At 39.3% G+C, this 12974-nt stretch overlaps 1 protein-coding gene across 1 annotated transcript; it reads left to right on the forward strand.

Moving 5' to 3' along the window:
- Positions 1–2000: 2000 nt before the first annotated feature.
- LOC132203373 (angiotensin-converting enzyme-like) lies at positions 2001–11014 on the forward strand. The gene is made up of 13 exons (XM_059631103.1): positions 2001–2065; positions 4600–4894; positions 5013–5174; positions 5450–5558; positions 5621–5764; positions 5820–6008; positions 6068–6165; positions 6216–6385; positions 6438–6562; positions 9608–9851; positions 10021–10119; positions 10179–10322; positions 10578–11014. Exons 2-13 carry the CDS (start codon positions 4631–4633, stop codon positions 10873–10875), a joined length of 2046 nt encoding a protein of 681 aa, XP_059487086.1. The 5' UTR covers positions 2001–2065; positions 4600–4630; the 3' UTR covers positions 10876–11014.
- Positions 11015–12974: the final 1960 nt, after the last annotated feature.

The following is a 12974-nucleotide window of genomic DNA, read 5'->3' on the forward strand; positions in this document are numbered from 1 at the left end:
TTGTTTGCATTTAGAGTGAAAGTGAAACAATTTATCGTTTTTTTAGTTTCAAATTATTATAAAATTTAATTTTTTTGCAAAATATATTATTTTCTGTAATTTTTTAATTTTCAACCATTTTCATTTCAAGTCGACATTGCAAGAATTGATTTAGTCTTTTTGAACATTTTGAAAGTCGCAAGATATGTACATTTTGAAAAGAAAATTATACCTCAATAGCAATGATATAAAATTTTTTAAAAATTATATATAATTTTATTTATTTATTAATAATTAAACTGAACAGTATTTTAAATCTCTATTATAAATTTAATATTTTAATCAAATTTACTTGTATTATATTGATTTGATTTAATGTATTATTATGATTTTTATGAAGTCTTTTTATTCCTGTTTCCTAAATAAACATTTATAGAATTGACAGCTCAATTTTAATCATTCATATTATAGGAGATACATAAATTGTACATATCAACAACTAGATCATCGTCAATTGTGTAGGAATTTTTACTTTTCTTTTGACTCTCAACTAATTAAATTCTTTTTATTAATAGATTAGTTCTGTGAATAAAACCGAAGTCTTTTGCTTGCCCTAGAAGATTGAGTAACACTTTATTACTTTAATTAATTTGAAATTGACTACACAAATTAAGTGACAACAATTACAACAAACACCACATAACTGGCAGAGAGAGGAAAAGAAGTGAGGTCTATGAGGTTGTCCTGTGCCCTTGCATTACAAAGTCCGACATCCCTGTGGTTCATGGTGGTTTGAATTTAAAATCGACTTTTCCTCGATGGGTTTTTGTGAGTTGTTTATTGTTTGAATTAAATGTCAAATTTTGTGTTAAAAATTGTTATTTGGAAGAAAAAAAATGTTCATTAATCATTACAATAATTTTTTTCACAGAAAATTGTCAATTTGAGAGCAAAATAATTTTTGAAAAAATAATTATTTTTGTTCTAATTTTTTTCTCAAAATGTTTACACGGCTCATGAATTATGGCTGCAGCCCGCAGCCGAAACATGTAAAGCAGGATATATTATTGTTTTTCTGAAACAATAAACAACTCACAACAACCCATCGAGGAAAAGCCGATTTTAAATTCAAATCACCACGAATCAACCCTCGATCGTGAATTTCTAAAACAAAATCCCTGTGGTTGTTTTTACTTCATTTCAGCACCATTTCCTTTGCACTTGAAACAACCCACAATGTCATTGTTACCGCTTATTATTTATTTATTTAATTGCGTGTTTAAATAAATTGATATGGTCAAATGTTTTTTATAATTTGATCATTTATAATGTTAACAATTGCATTGCCTTTTTACAATTTTTGTAATAGAATTGATCGAAATTCTTGCCAACCAGAAATGAATGAAGGCCCTGAATTTTAGTAAAATTACGTCATACCTTGATTAGTGGAGAATAAATAACAATGAAAATAAAACTTTTTAACATCAAAAACATAATTCAATGTATGTGATTTAGAATTCATCATTGATTTATTCACAGAAAAGAATGACCGAGAAGAATAAATAATAAAGAAAAAATTATTATTTTGTTGCCCGCGTGCAACATATGCAATAATTAGACAAAAATTTTAAAGTCTAAAAATATGTTAAATATTTTGAGTCCAAATCACTTTGAAGCAAATAGAAATAAACAATTTCGCCGAGCTTAACCTAATTTTAAATCACAGCAGCACGCTTTTAAAACCGACAATAACTGTGTTTTACGTTGGATCACCATAGTTCAGAATTAATTTCGCCGGCGCGCGAGTTTTGCCGTGTTAATAATTCGCGACGTCATAACCGAAATGATGATCGCACGTATCCCATTAGCCGCGCACATGCAGCTCTGCTCGCGCGCGCGTCGCGTTGCAAATATAAATTAGAGTTTCACCGAGGCAGTGTGTGTAATTACTCGGCTCCCACTCAGCAGCGGACAATGAGCATAAATACGCCGGTGTTGCATTCTACTGTAATAATGTATAATTCAAGCGGGTGCGGCCGGCGCGCATAAATCTCTGCCCTCAGCAGTCACGTGCTCCAGACCAGAGGTGCGCTCGAGTTGCTTTCGACTTTGAACACGAAGCTATAAATTAAACCTTGGCTGCGCTCGCAAGATAATTGAATTTTGATAAAATTTTAGTGCACCGAGAGCAGCGCAGTCAATTTTAGCGCTTAAAGTTAATTCGCTTTGTTTGGCAAAATTGGCTGTAAAATTTATGCACCTGCAGCGATATCAATCAAGTGTTGATAGATTGATTGAAAGATTGGAAGTGAATGACATATTAAAACTGATTAGATTGCGCACATTAAATACAGAGTTGAAATATCATTTAATTTTTGTTTGCAGACAAATAAATTATATTTTTTGTGCACAATTTTTATAAATCTTTTTAATCGCAATTTAGCAATCTAAATAAATTTAGGGATCCTCACATAGGAGCAGAGAGATCTTTTATTTAGAAATTCACTTCTTAAATTTTATGTATGTATTATTAATATTATTTGTAAAATTATTCGTTGAGCAAAGAATCGCGAATAAGTAAAAAATTTATGTTTTAATAAAAATTAATAAAAATGTACAGCAAAACATTTAACGCTGAATTATTTTGATAATGATTACATGAAATATTTTGCAAAATTAAAGTAATTAATTAAATTACTGATTTAAGAAATTGAGGCATTTAATTACTAATAAAGCATTGTCCTCTGCAGTGAGAGTGCTTTTCTTAATTGAATGATGATATCACGACTGGCTGATTTTTCAAATGTCAACCGCAGTAGCACTTCCACTTTTCGGTACCCTTTGTCTGTCTGTGGGACAAGTGATGGATGGGAACGATTATTAATTTGGGCGGAGTGGAAACGCTCACGTGGCAATTGGTTGAAAAGATAAAATAATTGATTCCGCTAGGCCATAAAATTTTAATAAGTCTTGAATGATGTAAATATTCCAAGATTTGATTGTTGACATTTCAAAATAATTTATTTTATTAATATTATTATCATGAAATTATTATATTAATTAATTCGCTGGATTATTGTTCCAGATGGATGAAAACCCACAGAAATTGTTATTAATAATTCTTTACTACGTTAGGGACTTTTTGTTTATATGTAATATTTTAACCACTTGAAACTTTGTAATTAACAAATCTAATTGCGCGAAAATTTTAAAAATGCGCTTAATAAAATACATTTAAAAAAATAATATTATAATATAGTAAATAATAATTAAATATAAATTTGATTCTTTATTTCTTCTTTAAATATTTAAATAATGTGTTAAAACAAGTGTAATTTTTTTTAATAAACATTTTAAAGTCAACAATTTTTAAAAATATTTTAGTTCTGTTCTGCAACAAAGCATCTCATTTTCCATTTCGCTGAGCAGAAAGTGCAAAATCAAAGAAGGTGCTGTTTTTTGCGGTGAAGCGTTTTTCTGCGTGATCAATCTTGGCGGAGCGCCGGCGTCAAATTTAAAATTCAATCTTTCAGCGAAAATTCGGTGGCGGCGTGAGCGATGTGGGTAAACAAGAGTTTCGGGCGGATAATGCAAAGGGCTGTTGCTTTTCCACCTGCGCGCGCGAAATATGAGCAGGCGATAAAATTGTTTGATGGAAGCTGCGATGCTGATGGGGCGCCGCCGTCAAATCTGTGACGCTCTAGCTCGGCGGCGCATAAAACGCGCGCGGCGCGTTTCTCGTCGTAAAAAAACAAACTACCACGCCTCGTCGTCCAAATGATATGCAAATTTTTAGAAATGCTCTCTCTCTCTCGTATAATATCGCGCACGTATATAAATTCCGCCTCGTCAGGCAGTTTGCACGGGCAAAAGCAGCACGTATGGGCAAAGAGGGCCTTTTCCATCATCATTTTGACGCCTTTCTCGCTGCGCTGATGGATAATTAAAAGCAGCGCGAAGCTTCTGAATTTCGCCTGATGGGCCATATTACGTTAAAAGCAAAGCCAGCTTTCCACCCGCCTTTAAGATGAGGTAAATTAATCATTAAAATGCGACTAAAAATTATAATACAAATTTTAGAGTGTCTTCAATATTAAAACAATAAAACAAGCATCAAATTGATTAAAAAATTAAATGAAATTGTGATTAAATTTAAAAACTAGCAATAAGTACCTACTATGGCCCAGTTTGAGATTGGGGAATGGGAATTGAGCTGGAGTGTTAAAAAGCATTATTATTTTCCTGATTGTCTCATTACAAATAATTTATTTTAAAATTTTATATCTATTATTTAAAAGCACTACCTTAGAAAATTAAAAAGTCTTTGTGTTTTAAAGTTTTTATAACAGTTGTAAATTTTAAAATTAAATCCCACCTTTCCAAATGTTTTTTCAACAAGTCCATAAATAGACAAGCAAACATTATAAACGGCGTTTTTCCGTATACGTGAAATGAGCGCCTATCAGTCATGCCATAAAACTTAATCTAAAAGCGCAGGTAGAAAAAGCTAATTAGTGAACAGAGCAATCCCAAGAGGAGAGCGCAAGGCTATCCTCATCTCTCTCTCTCTCACGTTATCTAATCTAATCTTATATTTTGATTCGTATTCAATTTGCCCAGGTCGTCATTCCACTCAGCCACCCGAGCACAAATGGCCGCTCGCGCGCTGCTCCTGCTGGCCCTCGTGCTGGCCACCGAGGCCGCCGTGCCGAGGGTGATGAAGATCAAGCCCCTGGGCCGGGCACCCAAGTCGCTGACCAGAGACCTCAGGGTCCCCGGACCTGAGGAACAGGCCCTCACCGAGCATCTCACTGGACCCTACGAGACCGAGGCCACCTCCTTGTGCAACCAATTCGTTCTTGCCGACTGGGGCTACTCGACGGACATCAACAATCCGGCCGCTGAAGAAGCCCTGGTTCGTTTTTTAATTTTTATTTTAGAAAAATTAATTAATTAATGAAATCTAACTAAAAATCCAAATAGGAGAAACTAATATTTTAATTAAGTCTTGAAAATTAATTTTTTTTCTTCAGCTAAACGAGACCCTGAGGTTCGCCGCGTTCTCCCAGCAGCAGTGGGAAACGTACTTCCGCGACGCCAATTGGGAAACTTACGAGCAAGCGGATGTCAAACGTCAGGCCATGTTCCTCTCCGTCCTGGGCACCGCCGCTCTTGACCCTGTAGCACTTGAGCAGGTAAAAATTTGATTTAATCTGACATTTAATTTTGTAGCATTTTATCTCTCTCGAAAAATGTACACTCTTATCAATTTTACAACTTCTACAACTGTCGGTATGTCTTTTGTTTGCTGATAACAAAAAGCTCGAGGGTATTACCCAGGGACACTTATTTATTTAATCTCGGGTTATAAGATAAGGACTTTTGAATATTCACGCAAAGTTTAGTAAAATATTAAAATAAAACTAAAATTAAAATAATGATTTAAATGAAAAAAAATCGTATGTTTTAGTACAACAAAGAGATTACCACAATGACTGGCATTTACGGCGCGGCTCGTATCTGTCCATACACAAACCAAAACTGCGACATCGCCACAGAAGGCATCCGTCTTGAACCGGGTTTGAATTTAAAATAAACTTCTTTTATAAATATAAAAGAAAATTTAAATCTCGTCATGTAGATATGGAGACTGTCATTTCGGGATCGCGAGACTATGAGGAGCTCAAGTACGTGTGGTCGCAGTGGCGTGACGCGTCCGGCGCCAAAATGCGCACCAACTATCAAAACTACGTCACCTTGAGCAACCAGGCTGCCCAGGCTAATGGTTAATTTAATAATTTTTCTTATAAATAAAGGTCAAGCTAGAATTTTTCCATCAGGTTACGCTGACATGGGTGAGATGTGGCGTGCCGACTTTGAGACGCCCAACTTCCAGGCCGACATACAGCGCCTGTGGCTCGAGGTCAAGCCCCTGTACGACAGGTTGCATACCTACGCCCTGGCCAAGCTCAGGGAGGTCTACGGCGCGCAGATCCCCGACGGACCTTTCATTCCGGCGCACATTCTTGGTAATTTTAACGCTTGCGATTAATCGAAAAAATTATTTTATTTTAATAATTGTTCCCAGGAAACATGTGGGCTCAGTCTTGGGACAACATTTACGACATTCTTGAACCTTTCCCGAACGCGACCAAAATTGATATTACCCAGGCCATGATTGATCAGGTGCGTGAATTATTGATTTTTGTTCTCAGAAATAATAAATTCATATTCAGGGTTATGATGTGCCCCGAATGTTTGCGGTGGCCAACGAGTTTTACACCTCTCTAGGTTTGGAACCGATGGAAATGTCATATGGTGACCTGGCCATCATTGAACAGCCCGATGACCGCGATATTGTCTGCCACGCTTCTGCCTGGGACTTCTGCGATGGACAAGACTTCAGGTAGGATATTTTTAAATCAAAATTAATATTTTTTAATAAAATAAATATTTAGAATAAAGATGTGCACCAATGTGGATGAAGAAGATTTTATCACCGTCCATCATGAGCTTGGCCACATCGAGTACTTCATTCTCTACAAAGACCAGCCTATCACCTTCCGCAAGGGTGCCAATCCTGGTGCGTATTTAAAAAAATTGGTAATGTTATAGTACGCGCGACGAGTTTATTCATTAGTTGGCAGACCACTTAAGCTCCCATGTGAGTGAGTGAGTGAGTGAGTGAGTGAGTGAGTGAGTGAGTGAGTGAGTGAGTGAGTGAGTGAGTGAGTGAGTGAGTGAGTGAGTGAGTGAGTGAGTGAGTGAGTGAGTGAGTGAGTGAGTGAGTGAGTGAGTGAGTGAGTGAGTGAGTGAGTGAGTGAGTGAGTGAGTGAGTGAGTGAGTGAGTGAGTGAGTGAGTGAGTGAGTGAGTGAGTGAGTGAGTGAGTGAGTGAGTGAGTGAGTGAGTGAGTGAGTGAGTGAGTGAGTGAGTGAGTGAGTGAGTGAGTGAGTGAGTGAGTGAGTGAGTGAGTGAGTGAGTGAGTGAGTGAGTGAGTGAGTGAGTGAGTGAGTGAGTGAGTGAGTGAGTGAGTGAGTGAGTGAGTGAGTGAGTGAGTGAGTGAGTGAGTGAGTGAGTGAGTGAGTGAGTGAGTGAGTGAGTGAGTGAGTGAGTGAGTGAGTGAGTGAGTGAGTGAGTGAGTGAGTGAGTGAGTGAGTGAGTGAGTGAGTGAGTGAGTGAGTGAGTGAGTGAGTGAGTGAGTGAGTGAGTGAGTGAGTGAGTGAGTGAGTGAGTGAGTGAGTGAGTGAGTGAGTGAGTGAGTGAGTGAGTGAGTGAGTGAGTGAGTGAGTGAGTGAGTGAGTGAGTGAGTGAGTGAGTGAGTGAGTGAGTGAGTGAGTGAGTGAGTGAGTGAGTGAGTGAGTGAGTGAGTGAGTGAGTGAGTGAGTGAGTGAGTGAGTGAGTGAGTGAGTGAGTGAGTGAGTGAGTGAGTGAGTGAGTGAGTGAGTGAGTGAGTGAGTGAGTGAGTGAGTGAGTGAGTGAGTGAGTGAGTGAGTGAGTGAGTGAGTGAGTGAGTGAGTGAGTGAGTGAGTGAGTGAGTGAGTGAGTGAGTGAGTGAGTGAGTGAGTGAGTGAGTGAGTGAGTGAGTGAGTGAGTGAGTGAGTGAGTGAGTGAGTGAGTGAGTGAGTGAGTGAGTGAGTGAGTGAGTGAGTGAGTGAGTGAGTGAGTGAGTGAGTGAGTGAGTGAGTGAGTGAGTGAGTGAGTGAGTGAGTGAGTGAGTGAGTGAGTGAGTGAGTGAGTGAGTGAGTGAGTGAGTGAGTGAGTGAGTGAGTGAGTGAGTGAGTGAGTGAGTGAGTGAGTGAGTGAGTGAGTGAGTGAGTGAGTGAGTGAGTGAGTGAGTGAGTGAGTGAGTGAGTGAGTGAGTGAGTGAGTGAGTGAGTGAGTGAGTGAGTGAGTGAGTGAGTGAGTGAGTGAGTGAGTGAGTGAGTGAGTGAGTGAGTGAGTGAGTGAGTGAGTGAGTGAGTGAGTGAGTGAGTGAGTGAGTGAGTGAGTGAGTGAGTGAGTGAGTGAGTGAGTGAGTGAGTGAGTGAGTGAGTGAGTGAGTGAGTGAGTGAGTGAGTGAGTGAGTGAGTGAGTGAGTGAGTGAGTGAGTGAGTGAGTGAGTGAGTGAGTGAGTGAGTGAGTGAGTGAGTGAGTGAGTGAGTGAGTGAGTGAGTGAGTGAGTGAGTGAGTGAGTGAGTGAGTGAGTGAGTGAGTGAGTGAGTGAGTGAGTGAGTGAGTGAGTGAGTGAGTGAGTGAGTGAGTGAGTGAGTGAGTGAGTGAGTGAGTGAGTGAGTGAGTGAGTGAGTGAGTGAGTGAGTGAGTGAGTGAGTGAGTGAGTGAGTGAGTGAGTGAGTGAGTGAGTGAGTGAGTGAGTGAGTGAGTGAGTGAGTGAGTGAGTGAGTGAGTGAGTGAGTGAGTGAGTGAGTGAGTGAGTGAGTGAGTGAGTGAGTGAGTGAGTGAGTGAGTGAGTGAGTGAGTGAGTGAGTGAGTGAGTGAGTGAGTGAGTGAGTGAGTGAGTGAGTGAGTGAGTGAGTGAGTGAGTGAGTGAGTGAGTGAGTGAGTGAGTGAGTGAGTGAGTGAGTGAGTGAGTGAGTGAGTGAGTGAGTGAGTGAGTGAGTGAGTGAGTGAGTGAGTGAGTGAGTGAGTGAGTGAGTGAGTGAGTGAGTGAGTGAGTGAGTGAGTGAGTGAGTGAGTGAGTGAGTGAGTGAGTGAGTGAGTGAGTGAGTGAGTGAGTGAGTGAGTGAGTGAGTGAGTGAGTGAGTGAGTGAGTGAGTGAGTGAGTGAGTGAGTGAGTGAGTGAGTGAGTGAGTGAGTGAGTGAGTGAGTGAGTGAGTGAGTGAGTGAGTGAGTGAGTGAGTGAGTGAGTGAGTGAGTGAGTGAGTGAGTGAGTGAGTGAGTGAGTGAGTGAGTGAGTGAGTGAGTGAGTGAGTGAGTGAGTGAGTGAGTGAGTGAGTGAGTGAGTGAGTGAGTGAGTGAGTGAGTGAGTGAGTGAGTGAGTGAGTGAGTGAGTGAGTGAGTGAGTGAGTGAGTGAGTGAGTGAGTGAGTGAGTGAGTGAGTGAGTGAGTGAGTGAGTGAGTGAGTGAGTGAGTGAGTGAGTGAGTGAGTGAGTGAGTGAGTGAGTGAGTGAGTGAGTGAGTGAGTGAGTGAGTGAGTGAGTGAGTGAGTGAGTGAGTGAGTGAGTGAGTGAGTGAGTGAGTGAGTGAGTGAGTGAGTGAGTGAGTGAGTGAGTGAGTGAGTGAGTGAGTGAGTGAGTGAGTGAGTGAGTGAGTGAGTGAGTGAGTGAGTGAGTCTCACTGGAGGTCGTCTTGCCCCATTCTGAACCTATCCCGAGGGCCCCTATTCTTACCAGCAGTCCCCTACAATAAGATTGTAGGCAAAGATTTGCGTCGCGCGTGCTATACATATTGCCGAGGAATATATGATGAAATATTCGGTTTTCTTAACAATTATACCGTCACCAGTATTGTACGCGTGACGAAAAACCAGTATTGTATGTGCGACGTAAAACCACTATTGAATGCGCAACGTGATACTTTTACATGGGAGCATAAGTGCTGCCAACTTATAAAAAAACACGTCGCGCGTACTATAACATTACCAAAAAATTCATAGTTCAACAGGTAAATTTATTATTAATTTTAAATAAGGATTCCATGAGGCGGTTGGAGATGTCATCGCCCTGTCTGTGAAAAACCCTCAGCATTACGCGACCATCGGCCTGCTTCCCGAATACACAGACTCGTATGAAAATTCCATCAACACGCTGCTGCGCTTTGCCCTGTCCAAGGTTGCTTTCTTGCCATTTGCGGTGCTCATTGACAGCTGGCGTTGGGAGGTTTTCTCTGGAGCCACACCTGAAGCCAATTGGAACACGCGCTGGTGGCAGCTCAGGTGATTTTGTTTTAATATATTTATTCTAATAAATGTTCATGGTTTTAAATTTTATGATATATAGCTATGAGAAGGTTTTATTCAATATTCTAATTACAGCTTTGTTACATTTAATTATTTAAAAAAAAAATGAAAAAGTTGTTTCTAATATTTAAACTTTGTGATGTAGAGAAGAGCTGCAGCTGGTTTCTGCCCCTGTTCCGCGAACTGAGCAACACTTTGACCCTGGCGCAAAGTTCCACGTTCCTGGAAACTCTCAATACATCTCGTAATAAGGACAAAAATCCACCCGTTTTTCTTATGTTTCATGAAAATTAATTTCCTTAGCTACTTCATTGCGCACATCCTGCAGTTCCAGCTGCACCGCGCTCTGTGTATCGAGGCCGGACAATACGACCCTGCTAACCCGGACGTCAAGCCACTGCACACCTGCGATATCTACAGGTCGACTGCCGCCGGCACCAGGCTCAGGTGAGACGAAAAAGGGGAAGATTGATTTGTGTTTGCAAAAATAATTTAACTCTTAAAGCAACCTATTTGCTTTTAACAAACAATGTGCGTTGGGTATAAGTGGATATGCTTTTGGTATTTGAAAGTGAATTTTTTTTTAAATAATTAAAAATCATTTGATTGATATACATAGATTTTAAAAATTATTGTCAGTTTTTAAATTTCAGAACCAAATTTTAAAATTAAGAATTTTATTTTTTTATTCAATCTGTGTAGAAACGGACTGGCGCTCGGTGGCTCTCTTCTTTGGACCGAGACGCTTCAGCAGCTGACAGGCGAGACTCAGCTGAGCGGCACCGCTCTTCTTGAATACTTCAAGCCCTTGTTTGATTTCTTGGAGCCCGTTCCTGAAGTTTCCCAGCCCCAGCCTCTGGTTGGTGCCCAGGAAGACCCTCCGACGGAACCCGTTGACCAAACAGTTCCTATCGTCGTTGGTGCCGTTCTCGGTGCTGTTGTCGTCATCGCCTTGGTCGCTTACTTTGTCAATCAGTACCGCAACAGAAACAAGGATTAAGGAGCTCTCTATGCTTTTTTTTTAAGATAAAGATTTTTGCATGGTGTTGCAATATGGTTTGATCAAATCAAAGTTCTTCGTTCGGAGTATTTGTAAACCTTTTGCTCAATAAATAAAAAATTTACACAAGCTTAATAAATCTTGATAATTTTCATTTCTATTGGCATTGATTAAGTAAGGACGACCATTGAAAAAAAATCCGGTAAATATCCACAAAGAACCTTGGTTGATATTAATGCTTTGTTTTCGTTCCGGTGGCTTATCATCATCGGCTGGATGTGTTGCTGGGAATAATAGATTAGACCGAGGATTAATTTCTCCTGATCACGAGATCCGCCTTATCACCTTTTGTGTGCCTGCTGCCTTTGATATAGATTTCTATTTTCCAAGCAACAATAAAAAAAACCATTTCCTTTGAAAGGAGTTTTAAAGAAAAGTGTCAACGTGGCGAGCAATTCGATTGCTCCGATCGATCGCTTTTTGTAACCTTTGATTCCCATCCGCTCATCCGAGGCTCTCTCGCTCCCGCGCGCGCCACCCCGATGACGTTTTATTGAATCCAATCGTCCCCCGGGAGGTGGAGAAGCAAGCCCAGTGTGTGTTGAAGAGGTATCGGAAGTAATTGCATTGTTCTTTTTTTAAACTCCCTTCGGTGCATCCGAAAAATAGCAGCGGCAGTAAAACGAATTGCAGAGGAAGAAGAAGCGCGATAAATCAATATTTTTTTTAGTGTGTTTATGCGTATGGAAAAATGTAAGGGATGCGAACAGGAAAAATTATGTTGCTACATAAAGGGGACGTGGAATAAATTCGAAGGGAGGCTGAAATTCAATTTTCATATTTCTCACTTCCAAAATTTCCCTAAGGTGATGAAATCATATATTTTTCTATAGAATAGAATAAAATGTTCTATTCTCTTGGCTGTCTTTGATGACAATTAAATTTTTTTAATTTTTATTTAAAAAAAACGTTTGTTAGAAACAAATTAAGACCTTTAAAATATTCACGCATCAAACAAAAATTGATAAAATATTTTGTTATACAGAAAGTTTTTAAAATCTGTAAAAAAAAGTTGGCATTTAAAGAGGGAATGAAATCGATTAAAAAGCTGGTACTTTTTGATAATTATAGTAAAAAAAATGCTTGAGGAGTCACACAATAGGCTCTGAATAGTGGTGGGAGCAATAAAATTGTGACATTTGTTTTAACATTTTTAAATTTTAATTGAGATAAGCCCTTGTTCTTATTCAATCTTGAAAATACATTCTATTATAATATAAAATTTAAATTTGGTCCAATTTTTCAGCTCATTCTCCATAATGTCATCGCTTCTGCATTATTACAATAGACCTTTTGAATGTTGGGTTAACATTTTCAACTTCAGACAAGCTTCCTTGTTCTAAATACGCACATTTCATATTTAGTGTCGGGGTGGCCTTAAGCACGTGTGCACAAGTGGATCGGGAATAAAGTGCTGTCGAGAATTATGAGGCAGAACGTGAGACTATGGCAGGGAATCGCGTTTCCAGCGTGCCATTTGCTCGGGATTTAGTCCGGCATTAGCAGAAATGCGCGCCCCGCCATAAATTATGCAAACCGAGGAGCAACACACGTGCTTCTGTTTTGTTTGCGATCTCTTTCTCTTTTAAGACGGCCGGGGCGACCGGCAATGGGGGATCACGTGTGCATTTATATTTCATTTGAATTCCTCTCGTGGCCCCGACCGGCCGCTCTTCTATCGAGTCAGGGCACGTTTGTTTGGCTTTCGGGAAAATACAATAAGCTGCTTCTGATTCCGACCAAAATCCAAACAAATCTATTTCACTCCATAGAAACGTTGAGACCGAATCTCAAGGGAGTTGAAAAGGAGCGGAAAAAAGGGAAGGATTTGTGGGTAAAAATTTGCATGAGGTGAACAAATATTAAATTAACAATTTATTTTTACATTGAAATCATGTGCAACTCATAAATTATGCTTAAATGAATTTAAAAATATTTAACAAGTAAAAGTGGAAGAATTTAATAAAAATAAATATATTAATTATTTTAGCAGACCGAAATTTGAATGAAAAATGAATCAATCAACTCTTGATTGTTTC

This window comes from Neocloeon triangulifer, unplaced genomic scaffold (genome assembly GCF_031216515.1).
Source record: "Neocloeon triangulifer isolate White Clay Creek 2 clone unplaced genomic scaffold, ASM3121651v1 ptg000002l, whole genome shotgun sequence".
In the NCBI taxonomy this organism is placed as follows: domain Eukaryota; kingdom Metazoa; phylum Arthropoda; class Insecta; order Ephemeroptera; family Baetidae; genus Neocloeon; species Neocloeon triangulifer.